This window comes from Protopterus annectens, chromosome 17.part0, assembly GCF_019279795.1.
Source record: "Protopterus annectens isolate FY-2018-M chromosome 17.part0, PAN1.0, whole genome shotgun sequence".
NCBI classification, from domain to species: Eukaryota; Metazoa; Chordata; order Ceratodontiformes; family Protopteridae; genus Protopterus; species Protopterus annectens.
In genome coordinates this window covers 831,520,983-831,547,763 of record NC_056751.1, presented here as the reverse complement: position 1 = coordinate 831,547,763, position 26,781 = coordinate 831,520,983, and the positions used below count along the sequence as shown (strand labels likewise).

At 40.6% G+C, this 26,781-nt stretch overlaps 1 protein-coding gene across 2 annotated transcripts in view; it reads right to left on the bottom strand.

The window, feature by feature from the left end:
* Positions 1-3: 3 nt before the first annotated feature.
* The window catches only part of DENND5A (DENN domain containing 5A), a 1,739,423-nt gene continuing 1,712,645 nt past the window's right edge, over positions 4-26,781 (bottom strand). For both annotated transcript variants that reach the window (XM_044059112.1, XM_044059111.1), the window contains one exon: positions 4-604. In XM_044059112.1, coding sequence (XP_043915047.1) covers positions 421-604 — 184 coding nt within the window. In that variant the 3' untranslated portion in view covers positions 4-420. The remainder of the gene's footprint in view (positions 605-26,781) is intronic.

The window sequence follows — 26,781 nt, the reverse complement described above, 5'->3', positions numbered from 1 at the left end:
ATATAGAATAATAATACTGAATTTAATGAAAAAAAAAAACAACAAGCTTGTAACAAATGCAGCACAATGATATACTAGAGTTAGAACGTCTTGGACTGTAACAGAAATGTGCGCTGTCTTCAGTCAGGGTAGTAGCAGAAGTAGGATTCACAGCTTACTGAATAGGCTCAGTTCACACTCTGTGGCAATCCTGTAGCTTAAAATAAGCCATACAAAGCTACCAAGGCTCCTTTCAGGAAGAAAGTGTGGAAAAGAACAGGTGACTCTGTTGCAGTATATCCCGATGACTGTATAAATCTTGGTATCCCATTCCTTTTAAAGTACTCTCCTTTAAAGAAGTTTACAAAACCAAAACATGGAAATAGATCAATTTATAGCAAAATCTTTTTCTGTGCTGCTCTCTGATCCTTTTAAGACAGGTTAAATGTCAATTCCTTTTACAATAGAAGTCTCCAGTGTAATGTTAAACTCCTGCAAAGTCTGTAGTACTCGGATAAGGGAATTGACAAGTGTATGGTCCTTTATCAGGGCTGTATCATCGTACATTTGTGAAGTGATTGGACAATCAGCCAGAAGGGCAATCCAGTGATGCAACAAATGGTCCCTAGTGAGATAATACATGAAACACACAGTTACACATGAATTAAATGCAATTAAACATTCAGCTAGACGTTGTACAGCAGCAAATACCTGAACCGAAAGTAATCATTTCGAGCTTAAAGTGCATCACAATAAGACACAGGCAATGTAACATTTGATAATAAAAAAGATACAGTTGTGGGTTACGACTTTTACTATAACTGTAGATTTTTGAGAGATAATCACTGTAGAAGCATAATCATACCTCTTGGCTTCTATCCTACTTGCACTGTCTTCATTCTGCTCAGAGTTTTAAACAGCAGTCACTTGTTCCCTATGAAGACTTATGCTGCATGTATGCTGGAAGTCATGGAAACTTGGTAGGTGTGTATTATACTCTTATAAATATAGAGTTGCTGGGTACCTTCCTCTTTTCTTTAAGCAATATAACTCCTTCTCCTAAAACACAAGGATGTCATGGCAAGCTGCAAACCTTAAGTAAATATTTACTTAGCCTTTGTTGACAGGGTTAGTCCCACATGGCTAGTGGTCTCTTTTCAGGGAAAGCCCGAGGTGGTATTTACACTACTGGGGAAATCTGGCCAGGGCATCGGGAAACACCACCAACATAAGCAGACAGGACCTCAGTTTAACATGTCAAGCAGAGCGTCTCTTTGGCCCTCTTCAAAAGGAACCTTGATGATTGGATGGGAGATAGGAAATTCACCCCGGGGATCACATCAGTCGCCCTGCTAGACTGGGGTCCAGGGAAGTAAATACTGTGGGAAGAAATAGTCAGGGAATTGTTATGGCCAGGCTTGTATAGGCCCTAGGGCTGATAGCCTAGTACCAACCTATGAACCTATGAATCCTATCCCAAAGATGGAAGGATAGAATTACTAAATGGCCTTGTCTGTTGCATAGAAAGATAAAGCCGAATATGGCCTATGCAATCCCAGCTCAATTAGCAGCTCAAGTGCTTGACAGTGAGGCAGGGAAGAAGGATGTGCCTGTGGTGGGGGTGGCATGACGGGTGATCCTTCATTTAACTCTGGCAACTAAAGTCTCACTTCCAGCCCCAGTATGGGGGATGAACTTGAGTACTTGGTTGTGGAATGGCTCCTCCATTCTCTGCAGCGGGCATGCTGATGGGATAGCAACTGTACCCCCCTCAAAAAAAACTTTTAAGTAACTAATAAATACTTTAAATACAAAAAGTCCATGGAAATCTGGGAAGTAACAAATGCTTTTAATTTACTATATACAATACTTCAGGAAGGCTAATGGAGTATGGCTTTACTGCTTCTGTGGTCACAGATATAAGATCTGTTGTTGGTAAGTCTCTTACCCATAAATGTACTATCTCCACTGTGAAGGATCACTGTAATAATAAATTATAACATTTACGGTGCATTCTCACCCAGTAATACGATACCTAAGGGAGATGGATGATTATGGTCCCCTGAAGCACATTTGTGCAAAAGCTTACCTTGCCTCTAGTCTGTGCAACCAACCTAAAGTATTTAATGAAGGTGTGCATAGTAAACCATGTGGCAGCTTCTAAAATGTGCTATTCAAAAACATTTCAGAAATGTGCTCTTGATGTTGCTGATGAAATAGAAGAATGTGGTTTAATTTTGCCTTCTGAAGGATTACTATCTTTATCACAACAAAACATGTTCAATGGGCCAACCATCATTTCTATTCATTGGTAGGATTTCTTTGTTTTTCTTATAAGAAATAAACAGCTAATCAGTCTTTCTCAATTGTATGATGCTTTGTGCAATATCATAAATGTCTGTGAATAACCACTAAGTATAAATTATGTTCTCCATATCATTTTGATAGTAGGCACAAAGACTGACACTTGAACAAAATTGTTAAGTGATACTGCTTTAGGCATGAAAAATGGATTATTAGTCTTTAAAGGTATTCTTTCCTGGTTAAAAATAGATTTTCATAATCCTCTTGCCTAATGTAATGGCTACTAGAAATGTGCTTTCTAAAAAGATATTTTAATTCTGAAGATTCAGCAGGTTCAAAAAAAAAGTCAGTCTTTCCAAAGTAAAGACCCTTTCTGGGTCTCACGTCATGAAACTCCTTTAAGAAAGCCCTTAACTTCTGGATGTGCTGCAACTTGAAGGAAGGCTGAGAAATAAGCAACTATTACATACAAAAAAATGTAATTGAAGATATGCTGCACTGTCATCAAATAAAATTAAAACAATCTAGTAAAGGCGTGGACAAATGGAGTGTATCCGACTATAACAAATACTTTACACTTTTAGATGCAAGACTCCCTTATTATTATGTCTCTGTTTTCTTTAAAATATGCACATTTGTGAAGAACACAAACTACTGTCAGGAATGAAAACTATCTTCTATGCTAATAAAGTCAGAGGTTAAGGCTGGTTTGGAAGATCTTACACTACTCTTCTGTCATTAAGGATTAGTGTAGATGTAATGCCCATGGAGAAAGAATAGTACAGAGCAGAGTGCTACTGCCTTCTTGGCCAAGAAGGCACTATCCCTGTTAGGCTGGCTTTGTCATGTCTGGCTTGAGAAATAGTTGCTGGACTAAAAGAAAAGGAAAGAAGGCATATATTTAAAGGCATACATACTGTGAGGAATGAAAAGAAAGCCTTCCACCTTAAGGGCTGTAGTAAAAGGCAAACACATTTCTCTCTGTGAGTCCAGATATCTGTACAATCTCCTGGAAGATGCACAGATCCAGGCTCTATTCACAAACTAATGTTAATTTCCTGCTAATAGGATCTGCCAGGTGATTCTGCAGACTGGGAATATGTACCACTGAAATATGGGTCTACATTATAACAACGAACGATTAGATGATTGAACGTTGTTATATTGACCCCTAAAGTGCGAAAACTCAAAGCAGCGAACCAGAACAGCGTTTTTTTCCCAGAGAAAAAAATCGCTGTTCCCAAAAAAAAAAAAAAAACACTAAAAGAAGTACTCCCTCTACTTAAATATACCAATTCAGAGATTGCACTACAGTGAAGGAAATGGCACAACCCGGACGGACGGCCCAGCGATTACTTTCCCTGGGAAAAAATTTGCTGTTCTGGCCATTCACTATTTTGCCGGTTCAACATTTAGTGTTTGAACTAACAGCGTTTGATCATCTGATCATTTGCTAAACTACAGTAGACCCCTGAAATATGAATATGAATTTGAATGCCTCCTCATTTGTCTAATTTTTCCATATCAAAATTTGATAGTCATAATAGTCCTACTTATCTTTTCAAGAAGTTGTTTTAGGGAAGGAAGCAAACATCAAATTGAAAAGAACAGGGCTCAACACAGATCCCTGTGATACACCTAAACAGATCTCTTTTTCTTGTTGTATTCCCTGTTTATTCCACTGTGTAACATATGGGTTAATACCCATCTTTTCCAGTGCATGTACTCTGTCTATGTGATAAAGTTATCAAATGAGACAGCTACATCTAGATAGACTACTGGGACAGCAAGTCTGATGTAATTTGCCACGCTTATTACTTTATAAAATACAGTCAGGTTATTCATAATAGTATCCCTTAATAAAACCTTGTCATGTGGTATCAAATGCCTTATTACACACTTCATGTTTATTAGTTTTCATAGTAAGCATTTTTTAAATCACTTATCCCTTGACTGATGTCTGGCTAACAGGCATGTAACTCTCAACTCAATTATTACCACTGTCTTTATGAATTAGTACCAATATACATTCCTTTAGCTGGAACACAGCTAGTGTGTAATAAAAAGTTGAAAACATTATATAATATGGTCAATAACACATTGCTAATTTAATATACTGAAGAGCCTGGAATGGAGTCAGATCCCATGGTCTATATAAAAGTATGCAAGAGCCATAGATTTACATCTATGCATGGATACTAATTAAACATGTTAAAAATTTCCTTTGTTAACCAGGTGTTATTCATCTAGTACAGATGACCCATTACTGACTGATGCAAAATATGAATTAAGTTGTTCTTCCCATTAATTTGGCATCATATACCAATGTTTTATTTACCTCAAGTAGAACAGGTTGAATACAAGAGCATTAGGAGTCAACGTATTTAAAATGGGATTTCTTGTCCTTTTTGATGCTATTTATTTATTTACATTTGTTTACCGGGAAATTCCGACTGGACGCAGTTCCTTTTTCAACAGATGTCTGGGGAGAAAAGCTCCACATCATGTACATGATAAACAGAGATACAAGTTGCAGCAATAGTAAACAACATTACAGGTTGCTGACTTTAATACAATAACAAGATATTGATTATCAACAGTATATACAGTAAATGTTGCAAGTTAAGATAGTTTCTTGCCGTTTATAATATTAATAACAAAGTTGTCAGACAAGATTTTAAAGTATGTAAAGACAAGTAGCTAATTCTGACTGTGGTTAGTAGTGGCGGTAGTTGGGTTAAGAGTCTAGGTAGGTGTGTGTGTGTGTGTGTGTGTGTGTGTGTGTTTGTGTGTGTGTGTGGGTGGGGGGGGGGGGTTAATCTCCAGAACTTGACTCTGACATTCTAATTGCATCATTACCTTTTCCAGTGAACATGTTCATTTCTTTCTTTTTTATTTACTTTAGGTAGATAATTTAAAAAAAATGTATAAATTCTTTAAAAATCTGTTTGCAAAGTTAGCCCCCACCTGTTTACCCTCAGCCACTTGCACTAGACAGACGGCTGTGGACTGCCCCCTTCACAAAAGAGTGCAGCAGAGTAAATACAACATCCAGCTCTGCAAAGTACAGACGTGGACTGTACCCGCACCCCCCAAGACTACAACACAGTAAATACAACATCTAGTTGTGCAAAAGCTTATAGACTAGTGTAAGAGGAAATTACCTGTTAATTCTGTTATTCTAATCATGCTCTGAACAAAATGGTACCAAGCTTAATATCTCTTCTCTGCTTGGCCAGTACTTAGTGGTCTGCGTTTTGTCTGTTTTCAGAACTTGAATCAAAAATAGCCTCCATTGCCTATTAATCTTTCACCTCCCCTTCCCTATATTATGAGCTAGATCCTACTCTTACTGGCAAGCCTGCATTTCCTTAATTGCTCTTTTTGGCTACTGCTTTTGTGAATCTCTCCCTTTGCCTGTATAGGCAATTTTATGTTGCCTTGCTTTTCCCTTTTCCATGCCTTGAAGTTTCACTGAGAGTAATACAGCAAGTAATTATGTTTTTCTACCCTTATCGTTTACAGTCTACTATTTTTAATACTACATAATTTAAGATTTACTTTTGCATTTACACTAGTAAGCACCCTTAGTTAAGTATGTGTAAATCTAGCAGTGTCAACTCTATTAATTGTTTGGCCATGTCTTGGCACTAAGGGGCTGGAACCTACTCCATTCTCCCTCGCCTAGCTCAGGCTTACTTTGCTCCCCTACCCTACCCCCAATTCCACCTACAACCAGTGCAACTACATTTATACCTTCTGAAGCCCACCCACTTCATTCCTACAACCACTCATACACATTACAGCCTCCCTATCTGCTCTTCCTTCGTATACTTAGTTACATTACATCACACCACCTTTATTTTCCTTCCCTCCACAGTCTACTTTTTCTCCTCCTTGTACTATTCTAGCCACCTACTTCTCTTTAAACAGCAATACCTTAATTTATTCTACTGATCATCACTTATTACATTCTTCAAACCCACTTTTCTCTAACATAACTATATTATGCTGCCCTTTCACTTACTATAGCTACTTCTATCTGTTCTTGCCCATGCCGTGTTCTATCACAATCCATTGTTACTCAACTTCACTGTCACCTCCAGAACACTGCACCATAATTCTAAATCATCCCCATTTTACCCTGCTATAGCAACCAGCCTATATTCTATCACATCCCAAATTATGAATGCACCAAAGAAGAACCCACACTACACACAGATAATTTAGAGGTGAAAACTAAGTATAAAAAAAATTTCAACACACACGCACATATACACACACACACACACACACACACACACACACACACACACACACACACACACACACATCTCACCTAAGTTTGCTCTTGATGACAATATACATCCTAATCCTGGACTCTCTCTACATTCTTGCAACTCTACCACTTCAGCTACCCCTAGAACTCCTCTTCCACTCAAACCATGTAATACTCTACTTTTGGTGACCTTAAATCTTAGGAGCATCTACAATAAACTACCACAGTTACATGCCTATATAACCTCATAAACCCATGACATACTAATAGCCATAGAAACATGGCTAAAATCAGGTACTAAAGGTTCATAGGTTCATACTAGGCTATCTGCCCTAGGGCATTTATAAGCCTAGCCAGAATGTGTTTGGCTTTCGCCACCCATTTTAAATTTATTTTGCTATGCCCTTTTTCGAGGTTAGTATACTGTGCCTCTGTCTAACAGTGACACAGAAGTGATACCCGGGGTAAACATACGATCTCCCATCCACTCATCAAGATTCTAAGACCAGGAAATTATCTCCCCAGGCTACCTCATCATCAGAAATGCCAGACGGCATAAGAAAAGACTATTAAAAAGACAAAAATTAGTACTGAATAAAAAGCCTTGATATCTAGGAACAAAGTCCATGCTATAAACCAATTTGCTCTTCCTGTTCTAGCTTACAGTTTTGGGGTGACTGACTTGCCCCAAAAGGTACTGAATCAGTTGGACAGGAGAATAAGAAAAATGTTCCATACTTATCAAATGACACATAAAAATCAGTGTACAGCGAGATTATATATTTTCATTCTGAAGGAGGTATGGGCCTCCATGAAACTAATGGCATGTACAGATCTGCAGTCATAGGACTGCATACACATCTGCTGACCTCATCAGATCCAAATATAGTGAATGTTTAGAAAAAATGAAGAGAACAAATCTAAGATGACTCCCCACTTGAGTTCAGCAGAAGCATGCTGATGTCAAGTGGGACTGGAAACCATACCAGAAGTAGACAAAAAATAGGCAGCAAATGAATGTGCCAAAAAACAAGAGAAAGAATATAAGGAGAAGGAGAGGGATCAGATGAAAAGGCAAGAATGAGGAAAAGGCATAAGTATGGCTGCAAGTACAGGAAACTACTGGAACAATCTCATGTTGATCAGGATCTGACACAGCAATGGTTAAGGAGAGGTGAATTTAAACCAAAATATGAAAGGTAACTATTAGTGGCCCAGGATAGTGGACTACATACACGATGGTTTACAAAGTCCACTGTACATGTGGGAGAAACAGACTAATGCAGGTTCTGTAAAACAGAACTGGAAATGGCCACACATCTTGTTGCTGGCACAGGGTCTGTGTACTGGAAGGCATAATAATGTGGTAAGACTGTTTCACTGGGGATTGCGCAAACATTACAACACTGAAGTAGCTGACAAGCAATGGAAACATGAGCCACAAAGCATAATAGAGAATGAAGTTTATATCACATGGGATCACCCATTACTAGCAGTTCAAAAAACAGATGTGAGAAAACCAGATATTGTAGCCAGTGAAAAAGTAGCATTAATCATTGAAATTGCTACACTTAGTGAATACAGTGTCTTATGTACAGGGAGACACAAAGTTATAAAATACCAGTGTATACCAAGATTATATATTCTTCATTCTGAAGGAGGTATGGATTTGCAGGAAGAAACAAGGGCAATGTGCAAGAACGATACCCAGACAGTTCTAATAGTATTTGGAGAAATGGATCTCATAAAAAGAACTTACAATCTTCTTTAGATATGCTACCAGTACATATAACTGTAGGGACTGCAGAAGGTGTCAGTACTGGGCACACTGTAGGAGCTGCAAAGAGCACTTTCAGCTAACATCAAAACTTGAAACAATATTAATTTCATGAACTTTAGTCATTCTTTGACTTAGAAATGGGCTCCATTCCCATCTTTGTATTAGAAAACCAAAAGACTTGGAGAAATTAAGCAAAAAAGTTAGTTGTGCGGTCATGATATACAAAAACTTCCTTGAAATCACTTCCTACCTACACACCCACCCCAAATTTCCCAGTGCTGAAATAATCATCTCTCTCCTGCAATTCAACAAACAGAAGACCATATGCATCACTGCCATCAATAACTCTCCTGGAAACAACACCCCATTACTAGAAAAACTCCTGTAATGGATCTCTCATAATATAAACAAAGAAACCACCATAGGTGACATTAATATAGACTACCTACTTACCAACTCTGTCTCTCTATCAATCTCTATGATTTTACCTAAATCATCACTGCTGCTACTCAAATAGACAAGTTCAGTAATAGGGAGTCTACATTAGCCTGGATCCTCACCACTACCCCTATCAAAATTAACACTTCTGGATGCCTACCCAACACCATCACTGACCATCTACTGACCTTTGCTATGAGACAATCTAATCATTCATATGAACACAATCTACAATGATGTGCTTACACTCTCCTCCTTCAATAATGACACCTTCATTAGCTACCTCAACAAATACAACTGAGATATACTAAATTGCTTACTCCTAGATGACATCATAGCTCACTTTAACAACACATTCCTTACTAAACGAACTAGCTCCCATCAGATCAACACGAATCAAATCCAGCCCCACCTCATGGCTCACTAGAGAAACCAGGCAACTCATGCTAAACAGTGATAAAGCTTGGAAAGCATGGTCTACTGATAAAATGCCACAAAAATGCAATGACAAAACTAAATACTAAAAATCAAATTAGACAAACCTAAATACTTTTCCAATTTCCAATACAACCACCAACACTACCCTAAGCTTTTCTGTAACACAGTCAAAATACTATTACACTCAGGCCAACCAACAACTCCTTCACCAACTACTAACAACTCACGTCACTATAGCTACCCAATTCAATACACATTTCATACACACTGTCCTCTCCCTACTTAACATAAAAACACCCACCAGCCTTATGATTCCAAAAAGCACTAATCACCACCAAATTCTTTTCTTCCACCAACCAGCATCTACTTATTCTTCACTAATCAACATGTTCTTTAATAATCTTCACAAAGCTACCAAAGAAGACTCCACAGTACAATAAGCAGATGATGCCATGTGCCTGTGCTCTGCACCAAGTCTACCCTACTCCACAAGATGAGCCAGAAAGTACAGTTTTGTACCTACCATAAATGTAGATGTTCGAGTGCTAATACAGCTGCAGTAATCACAGATGGGTTTTCAGCCGTCAGGCGGTCCCTCGGTCGGCCGAATTCCAAAGTCTTGGTCCGGCGTCGGTTGTCGTCGCTTACTCTTCTGACATCAGGAAGGCCAGAGTATATAAGACACAGCCGATGCCATGTTCTTCAGTCTTTCTTGCCCCAGATGTCAGGTGCCCCCAAAAGGAAGGCAATACATAAATAAGGCTTATCCACATATGCAAGCAATGCAATGTAATGCAAAATTAGTGTAAGCAAGCAAATAAAACATAGCAGGATAACCCAGTCAGGTGGTATGAAGTGGTTGTTAGGCCCCATGCCCTTACCAAGTGGGGAAGGAGGGAGGGAGGGAAACCTGTACTGCAGCTGTATTAGCACTCGAACATCTACATTTATGGTAGGTACAAAACTGTACTATGTTCATCGTGCATACAGCTGCAGTAATCACAGATGGGTAGAGTCCCAAAGCTATGCATAGGGTGGTAGGTACTATGAGGAACTGGGTTGAGCCAGAATGCCCTGCAAAACAGCAGTGGCAAAGCCTGCTCTTGTTCTGGAATATAAGGGCAGGTGGTAGTGTTTTGTGAAGGTATGTACAGAACTCCAAGTGGCTGCCTCCAAAATATCCTTAGTAGGAACACCTCTGAGGAAGGCTGTAGAGGTGGCTGTGGCCCTGGTGGAGTGAGATCTGATACCAGTAGGGACAGATTTCCCATGATAGGAATAACAAAACCGTATGCAGTGGCCAATCCACTTGGAAATGGTCTGTTTGGTAACTGGTTTCCCTTGAGCCCCTATGGCATAGGACACAAAAGGTTGTTCTGATTTTCTGAAGGACTTTGTTCTGTCCAAATAGTAACGTAGCTGCCTATGGATGTCTAAAGAGTGAAGCAGCCTTTCCCCTGTGTTTTGAGGGTTAGGATAAAAGGTAGGTAGGTGTATGGCTTGGTTTAAGGCTACCCTGGATACCACTTTTGGCATAAAAGATGGGTTGGTGGAAACCCTGTCCTGATGGAAGATGAGGAAGGGCTGCACCGCCATGAGGGCCTGTAGTTCAGAAACCCTACGAGCTGAAGTGATGGCCAGAAGGAAAGCTGTTTTCCAGGACAAATATTGCAGATCTGTTGAGGCAGCAGGTTCAAAGGGAGGCAATCTTAATTTTTCTAGTATGTAATTAAGATCCCAGGCTGGTATTGGTTGCTTCCTTGGAGGTCTTATATTCTTAGCCCCTCTGAGGAACTGCCGTAAGAGTGGGTGAGAGAATAAAGGAGGATCCGTGTTGAATTCTGCAGAAATGGCTGAGGCATGTATTTTTATGGAAGAAAATGAAAGTCCACTGTTCAGCAGTTCAGCTAGGTACTGTAAAACCTGAGGCAAGTTCAATTTTCTAGGGTCCTGGCCTCTTTTCTCATTCCAACAGCAAAACCGCTTCCATTTTTGGAGTAAGCTTTTCTAGTAGATGGTCTTCTGGCCTCCAAAATGACATCCTGCACCTCCTTGGAGAGTAGGGTCTGTTGTGGTGTTAAGGAATTTTCCATGCAGCGAGGTTGAGTGTTTTCAGCTGACTGTGAAGAGTTTTGTAGCTGTTCTGAGTCAGCAGAAGAGGTATTAGAGGCAGGGACCAGGGAGGAGTATGTGTTAGGCTCCTCAGGAGTGGATACCAGTGTTGCCTTGGCCAATCTGGAGCAATCAGTATCATCCTCGGTTTGTCTGTTCTTGCTTTCAAAAGCACCTTGGGCAGAAGAGGCAGAGGTGGGAATGCATAAACTGTCCATGCTGTCCAACTGAATGAAAGGGCATCCACTTTCCAGGCCTTTGGATGGAAGGTCCTTGAGCAAAACTTTTTCAATTGATGGTTCCTGTGTGAGGCAAAAAGATCTATGTCTGGCCTCCCCCACGCTTGGATTATCTCTGTAAACACCTGAGGATGTAACTTCCATTCGTGTGGATCTGTCATATTTCTGCTTAGAGTGTCTGCCAGTGTGTTTTCCAGTCCTGGCAAGTACTGTGCTTGAAGTTCGATTTGTCTTTCCAGAGCCAAGTTCCAAAGAGTCATGGCTAGTCTGCACAAGGGGTATGAATGTGTTCCTCCTTGTTTGTTTATGTACCACATTACTGTCGTGTTGTCTGTTCTTATCAGTAATTGTCCTGGATGCAGGAAGTCCTTGAAAGCTGTAATTGCATTTATTACTGCTAGCATTTCTTTTTGATTGATGTGAAGGTGCTTTTCCTTTTGGGACCATCTGCCCTGAATGCACCTGTCCTTCATGTGCGCCCCCCAGGCGTAATCTGAGGCATCTGTGGTTATGACTTGTTTTGCTTGAGGCTTGCAGAATGGAAGGCCTGCGTTTACTTGACATGCTTGGGCCCACCATAGAAATTCCTATTGCAAACATGGAATTATTGGTATAATTGCTTCCAAACTGTGACTGTGTTGAGACCATAGATTTTTTAGGTACCACTGAAGTTTCCTCATATGCAGCTTTGCACATGGGATTAGAAGAATGCAAGATGCCATGAATCCCAGAGCCTGCAGGATTTTCCTTGCACTAAGCCTGGAACTTTTTGCTAGTGTTTTGAAGTACTGAGATAGTTGCCCTTGTTTTTCTGGCGTAAGATATGCCATCTGGGTGTTTGTGTCCAAGCTGGCACCCAGGAAGGTTATTTTCTGAGATGGTGTTAGCCTTGATTTCTCCTTGTTGATGGTATATCCCAGAGAAAGCAGTAACCGTGTCACATATGCCAGATATTCCAGTAGTATGTGTTTGCTGTCCGCTTGGATCAGGCAGTCGTCCAGATAAGGGTAAATTTGTATCCCTTGAAGTCTGCAGTAGGCAATCACTGATGCCAGGCACTTTGTGAATACTCTGGGCGCAGTAGATAAGCCAAAGGGCAATGCAGAGAATTGATAGTGGATTGAACCTGCAAGAAATCTGAGGTATCTTCTGCAGCTTTGTCTGATTGGGACATGCAGGTATGCCTCCTTGAGGTCCAATGTTACCAGCCAAAACTCCTTGCCCAGCATGGGAAGGAGTTGCTGTAATGTGAGCATCTTGAATTTTGGTGCAGTAGAAATGTGTTTAGGATGGATAAGTCCAGAATGGGTCTCCAGTCGGTTCCTTTTCTTGGTACCAGAAAGAGTCTTGAATAAAACCTTGACCTTGTTGGTGCGTAGGTACCTTTTGTATAGCTCTCATGTTTAGGAGCTTTGAAATTTGCAGTTGTGCCTCTGCCCTTTGATTTTGTGGCAGGTTTGGCATGCCTCTCATTTTGGAAGAGTGTGAAATTGAAATTTGTAGCCTCTGTTTATAATGTCCAGTATCCATTTGTCTGTTGTGACAATATGCCAATTGCTTGCAAATAATGCTAGTTTCCTCCCAAAGGTGCTGCCAGCTGAGACTTGCTTGGCATGGAAATGAGGGAGTCATTGGGTTTGCTTCCTGTATTGTTGTGCACTGTCTTCACCACCTCTTGGTGCTGGAGATTGCCATTGTCTGCCTCTATATGATCCTTGTGATTGCCCTCTGCCCCTTGTCCGTCTGTATCTACCTCTTTGGGGCTTGTCAGTGGCTGGAAAGGACCAGTTTTTTGAAGGCCAATTTCTGCTAAAACGTGGTGGTTGGACCTGTAAGAAAGCTTTGACAGTTTGCATAGATTTGGCTTTTTCTTCCATTTTCCGTAGTATCTCCTCAGCATTAGTACCAAATAGTACATCCTTTTGTAAAGGAGCATCAAGAAGTTTAGCTTTCACATGATCAGGCAAATTTTGTTCCCTAAGCCAGGCATGTCTGCGAATGACTGATCCTGTAGCAGCGCTCTACTGGAAGCCTCTAGGGTATCATAACCACATTGTAAGGTGTGTTTACCCACTTGCTCCGCACTATGCATCATATCCTGTAACTCTTTTAAATCTGGTTGTTCAGGTTGAGACATTTTGTTCCTTAATTGTGATAACAGGTACTGTTGATATTTAATCATATGAAACTGACAGTTTAAGGCCCTCATGGCTAGGGTGGCCGAGGTATATACCTTTTTACCCCACCTTTCTAGAGATCTGGATTCCCTTTCTGCAGGAAGTGGATTCTTGGCAGTGGAGGCCTTTAATCCCTTGGGGCCTTGTGAAATGGTTTCAGGGTCAGCATTATGGCCTTTGTATAGAAATTAGTGAGAACTGGGTACTCTGTAATACCTATCAGCTCTGCATCAGAATGTTCTGATAAAATGGATCCCTGATCAGAAGAGGGAGATTCTTCCTCCACTTTGGGTCTCTTGTCAGGAGGGGGCTGAGAACCTCTGATAAGAGTAATTAGATCCTCAGCCATTTTAAGCATCTGTTTCTTAGGCATGGGTCCAGGGGATGGGCCCTGTGCAACAGGCCTCGTGAGATGCCTGGCTGCTTTGGATTTAGTAAAGGCCTTAATAGAAAAAGAAGATGAGGGCCTAAATACACCATGGGTGGAGGTGGACCTGTCCACATTAGTAGGCTCGACATAAGCAGGGGCTTCGGTTGTAGTCTGGGAAAGGGCCGAGGACCCAGCGGTCTCGGGTACAGAAGACACCGCCAAAGGAGTGTCGTCGGTAGTCAGGGACTGCAAAGGCGTCTCGCTGAGAACCGGACCACGTGTAGCCTGTTTTGGCGTGGTGTCAGCGGGGACCGCGGGCCTCGCGTGTCGGTCCTTTTCCTTGCGTTTTTTTGGTCAAAACGGTAGTCGGAGTGTCCGACATTTTATAGTCAAAAGCTTTACCAAAGTAGTGTTGGGCGAACTCCGCCCGACGCTTGATAGTGCGTTTATTGAAGGTAGCCAGCGACAGCCCGAGACGCCGTGGTCTGGGCCCAAACAAGGTATGCAAAGGGAATGGAAATCCTTATGCGGTATTTGCTTCCCACAAGAAATACAATTATTAACTTTTTCTAACATCGGTCTGAGGCAAGAAAAGTTTCCCCAACGGGGTACTTAGCTTTAATGAAGACTTCGGTTCCAATTATTTTCGTAATTCAGGAGCTGGCCGACCGGCACTTGCGAACTGCTTCTGCTTCGGGCACCGCGCGGCAAAAAAGACTGAAGAACATGGCGTCGGCTGTGTCTTATATACTCTGGCCTTCCTGACGTCAGAAGAGTAAGCGACGACAACCGACGCCGGACCAAGACTTTGGAATTCGGCCGACCGAGGGACCGCCTGACGGCTGAAAACCCATCTGTGATTACTGCAGCTGTATGCACGATGAACATCTCCTTCTCCTGAGCTGAGGCCTGACTAGATGACTACCAACTATTTTTAAATGCTAAAAAAAAAAAAAAAAAAAAATAATGCTGTTTTTACCTAAATCTCTGTCAGCACAGAAACAATCCAAAAACATCACATCAGCAAATAATGCCTCAGCTGAAACAGTTTACATGTCTTAATCGATAACTTAAAATATGATCAACACATCACTCAAGCCATCGGGAAAACACAGTAAAATTTGGGCTTCCTCTACAGAAACAAACCCTTTCTCAGTGACTACTCAAGAAATTCTTTAGCAATGTCTTATCTTTTCCTTTCACTTCTGTATGCAGTACCCATCCTGACTAACCTTCACTCCACCTTAGAAATAAACTAGAGGTTTACCACAATAAAATAGCTAAGTCTACATCCAACTTACCAAACTGTTCACACCAATGCCTAGCACTGAATCACCTATACTGGCTCGAACTACCTAGTTACCTTACCTACTCCCGACTGCTTAGTGCCCACAAAATAATTCACAAACCCGACACCTGCCCATTACTACAAAACATCTTCAAATACTACTTCCCTCCTAGGAATGTCCACTCAAAGAACAAATATCTCTTGAGCAGGACCAAGTCTCATAGTGCAGTCGACTCACTTTACTCAGCTTGTAGTGCTAAACACTGGAACTCCATCCCAACCACCCTAAAACAAGACATTACGACACATTTCAACACAAACACAATATAAAACACACCGAACTTCCTCATGATTATGTTCATGCTCTCATCCTGACTAAACCCATCTTTCTTTCTGTTTCTCTTCCACTGCCAATTTCTCTATTAATCACCCTGATGCTTTCACCTTTCTTATCCCTGTCTCTTCTCTTTAACCACACTACTGCTCCACCAACTAACCTATTTCCATAACCCTCTTTTACTAATACTCCCTCCTTTTCTACCTCATGTTACCTATCTACTGTTATCTCAACCTCTCCACTATTAGAACTTTTTCCACTTATGTTTTTCTTGATTATTTCTGTTTATAACCTTCTTCCTCCTCTATTTTCTGTTCCTGTTTTAGTGACATCCTACCTCCTTAAAGTCAATATACATATTCTGAACCTATGTGCACTGTCATTACTCTTGTATTTCCAAGTATTACAGGTTAACATGTCTTTGACGTATTAAGCAATAACCGATGAGTGGGTGTGGGTATACTGAGGATTTACCCATGGTTGGTGTGGCTTGCTCATGAGGGTGAAGCCAGACTGATTAAACAAAGCCAACAGTAGGTAAATTCTCATATACCCAGAATCACGAGTCAGTTACAGCTATTATACAATGGCAGTATTTAAAAAAGAAATGTTTTCTTTTCTTAAGTAATGTCTTTATATAATAGTGCCATACTGTTCTTCCACGTCGTTTCCTCATTCTTCCGCATTCTGCGCATGCATATGGTGTGGTTTGATCATGAGGGCATGTTTTTTTTCATTTTTTTCCTTAAAAACTATAAAAGTCTGACAGGTTAGAGGTACTAGAGAGACAGGGCAAAACTACAAGGAAAATCAGGTACATTTCTTTAATTTTGAAAAACGTATCTGATTTTCCTTGTATTTGCTCCATCTTTAGTACATACCTTTTGACCTCTTAGCTCAAGAAATGTGGACAAAACCTTAAATAATGGGACAAAGGCCCCAAAATACAGACCGATGCAAATGTTGCCATTATAAACTTAGAAAGTTGCAAGAATAACAAGACTTATGGTATTGTGCATTGCCTGAAGGATATGAATTCTGAAACTGAAATGCGTGTCATTATTTAATGACGTTACTCCTTAGTGATTTGTCTGCAAACCACACATTTTATGAGACTGAACAAAAATATGAGGGAAAAAATGTGGACATTCTGTGAAAATCTGGACAGCTGAGATGTATAACTCCACAGCATATACTAACAGAAGAAAGTCTGGTTGCACTTCAGTGACCAGACTTTTTTCTAATGGAGTAACTTCGATTTACAATGGGCATGCTGGTTTGGCTGAGCAATCAGTGTACACGTTTCCTAATAGTAATGAACTATCATTGTATAATGTAGGATAATAAAACTTCTAAAGTATAAAATAAATGTCTTTAATATTTGTCTCAATACTACCTGCAAAGCAATGTTTAAAATGTTTAATTTTTATTGTTGTTCACTGTAAATATGTATTTTATGTGGAGCTCTTTTCCCTGACCCTCCACTGAAAATGTGACTTGTGCCCAGTCAAACTTTCCTGGTAAAAAAAAAAGGGACATTAAATAAATAAATAAATAAATAACATATAAGGAAATTATTTTTTATCTCACCAGAATGGGATTTTACTTTTTGATCTACTAATGTCTTTCCTAAAGCAGCTACATAGCAAGATTTAACAGAATTCCATCTGGATCTAGACCTAGTGCATATGTTGTCCCAAAACGTTATCTAGCAAAGTGGTTTAAATATGTCAATTTTGATTTTTCCCAGTTTAAAATCTTAGTGATTATTTTTTTACAGTTTCTATGTCATGTATTTTCAATCACAATAGCACTATGACTGTACGTTCCCAATGGTCAATAACTTAGAAGAGTAAAATTACACTGGGAATAGCTGTCAGGCTTAACTCAAATACGCTGTTAAGTCTTGTACTGATATTCATAATTTGTGACACAACTCTCAAGTATACAAGGTCTAAAATTTCCTGTTTTTGTGCCCCTCATTTGACCATAATCTGTTCTGGGATAGTTAAATTCCCGTAGTTCCTCTAGATCCTCTCACATCCAGTAGGAGCTGCGACAGGAAAAGGAATCCCCCTGTCAATAACACTGTCGCCTTTCAGACTCTCTTCAATAAAATATGTTGATTCATTTTTAACTCACCATAGAATGAACAAGACTGCCTTACTCTTTCAAACGCTAAGTGGCTTTCAGTACAGACCAGGTCAAATCTTCTTGGTTCCTTGCTCTTCAAAACACTCAAATTAGACACCCCCCTTCCAAACCCCTTTTCTCAGACTGCTCTACCAGCTATTGCTTCTCTGTACTGATTCCAAAACTATAGCAGTCACCTTCTTCCTGATTTAACTGATCACACAAACTGCACCCTGTTCAGGCTACAGTTCAAGTACTCTCTAAATCAGTTTGAATGCAATTGTTCACCTAAAGAACACATCACGTATACCTTTACCTCCCACATGACTGATCTACATCATTAACTCATTCATCTTAAACTGTGATCCAGGTTATCACACCATTACTGCTCTAAACCTACTGCACAGAATCTAGTCCTCTCTTTCATCTTACTGGCTAGTTTTCCTAACCTAGCTACTACTGCCTATATCTCCAGCACTTCTGGATCTTCTACTTTATCTGCAATCTCCCCTTTCTAATCCATGTACGTAACTATACATACATTTGGCTTGTTACATCTTTTATGTATATACTGTGTGTCAGATTTTCTATACTTTCTCATAAATTTAAACCATTGACATTTATAAATGTCCTATTTTTTGTTGCATTATGATGTAACCTGGGCTGAGCCCATAACTGGTAATTATTTGATCGGTGTTCTATCCCAGTAACCACATTTAAATAAATGAATAACTATTTTATTTATGTACGTATGTCATATGTAACTACTTCCTCTAGTTTTGACAAAAAAATGTGAATGTTATCAAAACTTAAACTGGTGCTCATATAACAGGCAATAAGATTAAGCTGTCTTATAAATGACAATGTTCTCAAACATTATAGTCAACACTTGATTATTAGGGTTGGTTCTTGTTTTTACATGAAGTGAATAACTGGTTAATATTACAATACCATCATTTGCAGTAGATTATCTTGTACATTTAAATTTCTTGAATCTCTTAATGTTCAGATATGATGTCTTCCATAATTTTGACTGATAATGTTGATATATTTTTAAAACCATCCCAGGTTCATCACCCTTTTTGTTAGATTTCTCTCACTGCATGAATATATATTTACAATATTATCAGATCTAATGTATCCAGATGATATGCTTGCATGTTTAGCAATAGGACAAAAAAACTGTTCGCTGGGAATGGTATTTTCTGCTTACAAAGTGGGTTCCATAATCACTCAGGTGTAATCCATCCTTGGAAAATGTTTTTACACTCACAAGGAGTACCTTCCCTGAATGTTGTGACCAGAACTGAATTCTTCATTCCCTCCAATCTAATCAGTTGCTGTAATATATGCCCTTAGCAAAACAGTAATCTGAATCTTTGTGATGTCAAATTCTCATGAAATCCTGCCTTTACAATGCATTTGTTTTGTAGCTTGTTTCATATAATTTTGCAAAGTACTTATTCCAGTACTTATATTTAAAGTGGGATGGCACTACCCTACTAACGAATTCATATGTTAACAGTGAATCTCAATACAGGAAGAACTGATATTACTTGTTTGTCAACAGCCGATAATGATATTCATAAAAATCTTAGCACTGATGCATCTATAATGTGAACTTCACTTAGATTACTGCCAGAAATATTCACTGTTGATAAAAACTTGATCTTTGGAATATCGTAAACTTAGAGAATAATATGTTGATTATTTATTATTAAAGGAAAAGCTTAGCTAGTTATTCTCACTCAATCTATTTCAGTATTCAAGTGTGGCAGAATTTTATCCCCCCAAGGGCCCTCCTTTGTGTTTTCAGTCCTCAGGAATTTCTGTTCCCTGGTATGCTGGATTACCAGTAGGGGATCTACCATGTTTATTGGTCATATATCCAGTGCTGCATACATCAGGACTTAACCTAAGTCCCCAGTAGTGCCATATTTTTGGCTCCCTCTATTCACAGTTACTGCTTCAAGAAAATACGCTGTAATGCTGTAACAGTGTACCATTTCCTGAACTTTCTATTGTTGACACATCGGCCTCTGTTTCCATAATTTGATCACTAGACCTCTGCTCTTTGATTGCTTTATGAACCCATCTCTTATTACAACACTTAACTGCCTTAACCTGGTATATTTTCCTGTTGTTATTACTACACTCACTCCCACCCTCTAATACTAAAACGTTTGAAATATCTGAAAGTTGCGTCATTAACGTAATCATCCACATTTACCTTTTGAAATCCAGAGGTCAGCACACATAGCACTCGACAAAGACATTTGGTGACTATGACACATCCATACTCCTTTAAACAAATGAATGTTCGATCAACTAGGGGTAATGCGTAACCCATGTATAGTAGCACATTGTGGGGTTCTCACCAAGTAAGAATATGAATGATCCAAGCATATACAAACAGTGGTATAAATAATGTTTGTGACCATTAGTGGTGTAGATAATGTTTATGATCCTAAAATGTGTAAACAGTCTGCACTTTTCTTTAAATATAGTTAGTGTTCTGTACACTTGTATCTGTTAATTTAAGAGTAGAGAGGAACCTTAGTAAGAAAAGGTTGTTGAATGAGTATTTGGAAAGCCAAGACAAATTCAGGCAGAGAAGCAATGGAAGTGATGAACAGACTTGTAGGAGAAGCTGGAAAATAATCCTGTCAGAATGGATCCAGACAGCTATCAGAGTTTTTCAGTATTCTAGGACTGAGCTAAAGGTACTGGCTGTGTATTTCAGTTAAAACCACAATGCTTTATTTTGCTTGGAAGAGCCTGCTTTACTTTTACTTACACATAATAGATTTCACTTTTTTTTTAGTAAAGACTGGTAGCCTCACCTGCATTAATTTTCCATACCTGTTCAGAGACCCATCATTGCAATATGAGTGTAATTTCCTCAAAAACGAGACAGACAAAGAAAGAGAGACACTTGTGGTCTGCTGAGCATTTTTCTTTTGTATGCTTGTGTATGGATCAATATGCCAAGCTGACCACAACACAGCAGTTAATGCAGATCTTAGTAGTTGAAAATGAATGGATGGTCACCGTAGTCAACTTGGTGGCTACTCCTAGGACAGTGCTAATGTTCAAACGACTTACTGTGGAGGAGGGCGTTCAGGAGTATCTTATCACCTTCAAGCAGTATGCCCACTAGGATAGACAGGCTTAAGCCAAATAGGCCAGGATGCTAGCAGCCCAGTTAACTGGAGAACCACTGACAACCTTTCATAGAGAAGCAGGGGACTGATTACTAAAACTACGATAAAGTCCAAAAAAGCTTTTCTTGCCACACATGGAAAAAAAAAACTAAAATAAAGCTAAAACCCAACAGTTCCATGAGCAAATTCAAGGTGAAAGTACTTAATAAAAAAAAACATCAAGTGCTTTTCCCCAATATATAAAAACAAAGAACTCATCAAAACAGTTCATTCCTTCCTTCTGAACGCTAAGATCAGTCAGATGAAAATAACCATCATGCAATTAAATAAACAATAAAACAGTATTGTTGTGTAAAATCTTACCATAACTTTAGATGTCCTTCTCTTCTATATGCTGCTGTATCCATAACACAAGGGAGTCTCTGCCTCTAGTCGACTCACGTACGTCCGGCCATTCTACAAAATATGGATTCTACCACTAGGGTGTGTGTGACATCTTGCGTCTCTCTCTGCGGACGTCAGTCATAAACAGATGTCAGCACACACCTACCTCAGAAGTGAATGCCTCCAGAATCAGTGACTACGGAGTGGGCACACCAGGAGTCAGGCAAGTGTGAGGTGGAAGGCAGGGTAGGAAACTATACAGCATCATATAGAAGAGAAGGATATCTAAAGTTATGATAAGATATTACACAACAATACTATGTCCTTCAATTCATATGCTGCTGTATCCATACCACAAGGGAGAGTGCAAAAGCTCCTGTACTAAGATTTGGGTGGAGGACCAGAAGCATTTTCCACAAACCCATGAAGGATGGCTCTGGCAAACCCCACTCTAGCTCTAGAAATGATGTCCAACTTGTAGTGTTTGGTGAAGATATGGACAGAAGACCATGTAGCTGCTAAAACAGCAGCTGTATCCAAACCCTTGAAAAAGGCCCCAAAGGAGGACACTGTCCTAGTGGAGTGTGCTTTTAATGGAAAAATAAGCCTTTTGCCATGGGTTGTATAACAAAAGGAAATGGTTTTAGGTATCCAAGAGGATATGGTTTGCTTGGAAACAGGGTGTCTCAGGGCTCCTGGGTGGTAGGAGAAGAACAGCCTGTCTGATTTACGGATGGGTTTGGTCTTAGCCAAATAGTATCTGAGCTGTCTGTGTATATCTAAGGAATGAAGTATCCTTTCCACTGGGTTTTGGGGTGAAGGGAAAATCACTGGTAGGTAGATCGCTTGATTCAAGGACAGTTCATCTACCACTTTGAGCATAAAGGTTGGGTTGGTACGTAAACACACCCTGTCCTTGTGGAAGACAGTAAATGGATGAGAGGCCATAAAGGCTTGAAGTTCCGAACCCCTTCTGGCTGAAGTAATGGCTACCAAGAGTACAGTTTTCCAAGAACAGTGTTGGTGCGAGCAGTGTTTGCCTGGCTCAAAGGGTGGGAGAGTCAACTTCCCCAGTACAAATTTTAGATCCCAAAGAGGTGGAATGGGCTTCCTTGGGGGTCAGAGGTGCAGAACCCCCTTTCAGGAAAAGTTTAACTTCTAACCTACAAGCCAAACGTGGTGTGAGTGGCAGTCATGTGGAGATGGCAGATAAATGGGTCTTGTTGGAAGAATAAGATAGTCCAGACTTTATCAAGTCACACAGGTAGGACAATACCACTGGAGGTTCTACTGCCAGTAGTTGTAAATTGTGTTTTTGACAACAGACAGAAAATTTCTTCCACTTTGAAAGGTATGATTTTTTGGCCTCCTGCAAAACCTGAAGCATATCCTCTGTGTATAGGTGTTTGAAGGGAATTTGTGCCCTATCACCCACAGTGTAATATTCAGGGTGGACAGTTGGGGGTGTAAGAGCATTCCCTTTTCCTGTGTGAGGAGGTCCATCCGGTGGGGTAACTTGTGGTGACACTGCCCTTAGCTAGATGGAGTAATAGGGAGAACCAATGCTGCCTTGGCCAGTAGGGAGTCACCAACAAGATCCAACTGGAGCAGAAGGTTGGAAGCTGCCTGTTCATGGGGGAGGCAAACAGATCCACATTTGGAATACCCCATCGATGGACCAGGTCCAGGAACACACCCCTGTTTAGCATCCAGTTGTGAGATACAGTCATGGTCCTGCTTAAAGAATCGGCCATCATATTGTCTGCTGAAGATATGTAGACAGTTTGGATACTGACCTGTCTCTCCAAGCCGATTTCTCATGCTTGCAGGGTCATCCTGCACAGGAGGTAGGACCTTGCCCCCCCCCCAATTTGTTGATGTACCACAGCACAGTGGTATTGTCTGTGTACCAATTCAGGATGCCTGGCACAAGATCTTTGAATATTTGTAGGGCCAATATCAAAGCTCTCATCTCCTTGATATTGATGTAGTCTTTCTGTTGAGTGATGGTCCACGAGTTTCTCACTCTCCATTATCCTAAGGTTGCTCTGCACCCTGTGTCAGAAGTATCTGTGAAGAGGTCCTGCTTGGGGGGCCAGGGGTTGTAGGGGTAGGCCTGGGTTGGCCTAAATCTGGGTTATCCACCAATTCAGTTCCTTGGCAAGGCATAGCAGCATGGGGACCATGAACTCCAGGGGATACAGATGTTGCTTCCAGATTGTTCTTAAGTACCACTGGAACTTCCTCGTTTGAAGCTTTGCCAGGGGTATCATGGGGATGGTGGAAGCCATGAATCCCAGGAGTCTGAGAAATTCCCTGGCCGACATGGCTTTAAGGGGAAGTACTTCCTTGAAATAAGAAGCGAGTGCCACAATTTTTTTCTGGGGGAAGACAGGCCACCATCTTCCCTATTAGGATCCGACATCCCAGGAACACCTAATCCTGTGTGGGTACCAAGGATAATTTTTTTGAGATTTATGGTGAATCCCAGACTTCTCAAGAGGGAAATAGTGCAGTCCAGGTGTTGCAGGGCCATTGGAATTGACATTGCCTGCATCAGGACATCATCTAGATAGGGGAAGAGTTGGATTCCTCTTGTCCTGACAAAGGCCATGACTGGAGCACGGCATTTTGTAAACACTCTTGGGGCCATAGAGAGACCAAATGGAAAAGCAGTAGCATCTTTTATATCCAAGGATACTAAGAAGGCCTGGGGAAGGATCAGGGGAAGAAGTGTAGGAAGAGTGAGCATCTGAAAGGAGGGAACATAGAGGAAGGTGATGAGATAGGATAAATCCAGGATTGGCCTCAAGGGACCTTCTTTCCTAGGGACCAGGAACATTCTAGAGTAAAGCCCCTTTCCCCTTGCATGTGTAGGGACTTCTTGAATTGTTCCTTGTGCAAGGAGTTCCTAAAGAACTGGATGGAAGAAAACCAGCTGATCTCGAGGAGGTTGAGGGGTGTTTTTGGGAGTAGGTTTGGCCTCCCATGTCATGAAGTATCCCTGTTTTATTATAGAGAGGACCCAAGAGTCCTGTGTAACCCGATTCCAAGCAGAGAGAGAGAGAGAGAGAGAGAGAGATGCATGGAAAGAGGCATGTCTGGATGTAGTGCCTGGTAGTAACAGGCTACCAGGCTTACCTTGAAAGGGTTGTGTGGGAGCAGGGGTAGAGGGAGCAAACATGGAAGAGGGCTGTTTCCTGGAATCCTTTTTGCTTTTTGTTGGCATCTGTCTGGAAGGCCTGCTCACACTGGAGGTCTTGGCAGGGTAATTTCTTTGAAAGTCTGGAACCGAGGAGTCAAAAATGTCTCTCAAATAGAAGAGTTGTGTAAAATCTTACCATAACCATAGATGTCCTTCTCTTCCATGTTACAGTATTCTTGGTGTGGGATTTCCCACCTCAGGTGGCCAGTACATTGGCTCCTATACAAAAATCTTCAGCTTGGCTATTGCAGTTGCGTGAGACGTCACATATAGGGCCATAAACCAGAGACCTTAAATGTGATGTCTGCAAGCACAGACCTCAGAACTTGAAAGCCCAGCAGGACAGGTCTAAGTAGAGTAGCAAGTGATGTCAGCCATAGGATCAAAAAGCCATTTGGTGGTTAAACTGGTCATAGGGTAGGGTATAACCACCAGGAGACCCAAGACAGGTCAATAATGAGTAAGAGAAAAAGGATAAGGGGGTTAGGTGGGTGGGAAGGAATACTGCAACATGGAAGAAAAGGACATCTATCGTTATGGTAAGATTGTACACAACTATTCTATGTCCTTCTATTCTTATGTTGCAGTATTATTGGTGTTGGAGAGACCACAGCTTAGATGGAAGGAAGGGAGGCAGTAGAAGAAGCTTTTTCCATAAATCCCTGCAGAACTGCTCTGGCAAATCGTGCACGTACTCTGGAGACATTGTCTAACTTGTACTGTTTGGTGAAAGTGTGAATGACGGACCATGTGGCTGCTTTCAGTATGGATGCAGTGTCCAGGCCTTTTAAGAAGGCTTTGGAGGCTGCCACCGCCCTGGTAGAGTGAGCTTTAACTCCCTGTGGGAGTTTTTTGTCATGGTGTGAATTTATTTATTTATTGCAGTTTGTTTACCAGGATAGTCCATTGGGTACAAGGGGCCCATTTTCAATGGAGTCCTGGGGAGAAAAGCTCCAAAGAAAAAATACATAATTTCGTATAAACATGCCAAACATTCACATAGAAAATTAAAGCCGATTTTAACAAAGACAGAAATATAACGGATAATGTACATCAAACTTTTGTTTTTTTTTTTTGGAGTAGCGCACATTTGAAGTAGAAATTAGAATAGTATAATAGAGATATGTATCTATAGGAAGCAGTGATTACATAATTAGGTTTAAGAGAGTGAGAAGTGATATAGGGAGTATTAAGTAGGATGGGAACAGGAGCATAGCCATTGTGAGGTGAGATGTGAGTGCAGCAAGGTTTTGAATGAGGAAAAACTGCTAATAATGCGGATGGGAGATGGAAGAGAATTCCAGAGATGTGGAAGGGAGAAGATTAAGATGATTCCCTGCTGGATGTTTGGGTTTGTATAACTTAATTAGCTTATGGGAATTTGATCTGAGTAGTAGATCTGATTCATGCATTTCAAAGGAGGTAGAGAGGGAGGGACAAAGAGAGGGGTTATAGATGAGTTTGTGTGCCTGGATAAGTTGGTTGTATGTGAGGAAGTTATGTAGCTCAAACCAATTTAGCTGTAGAAGGGAGGAACAGTGGTGGGAAGAGGCTTTGTGACCTGTGGCAAATTTTGAAATCTTGATGTAGCAAGAGGAGAGCTTTGTTTTGAGGGAGGATTGCAGGTTGGTGAGAATAGATGCACCATATAGGAGGGATGTGATGAGATATGTGTTAGTATGAGCCTGGTGGAAGGGGAGATGTAGCGATAACGTCGGTAAAGCATACCAAGTTTTTTATGTTTTTTTTTTTAATTTGCTTGTAGATGTTTATCGAATTTAAATTGATAATCAATGAGTACACTAAGTAGTTTGGCATCGGAGACTATTTCTAGGGGTATTATTTTTGCTGGTGATTACAAATGACTGTTTATCTAGGGGGGAGGTTTTGGAGGCAGTGAATAACATCAATTTAGTTTTGGTAGCATTAAGGGCCAAATGGTTGTCAAGCATCCACTGCTCAGTGGAGGAAAAAGCACTTTGGATGAGTGTGTTTAGGTTGGGGATAGAGGAGGAGGAACAGAAAATTGTAGAATCTTTGGCGTATTCGATGAGGCAGGTGTTAGAGATGGCTTGGTAGAAGTCATTGATGAATACACTGAATAGAAGGGGTCCTAAAATAGAGCCTTGGGGGATGCCTGTGGGAGTATTTAGG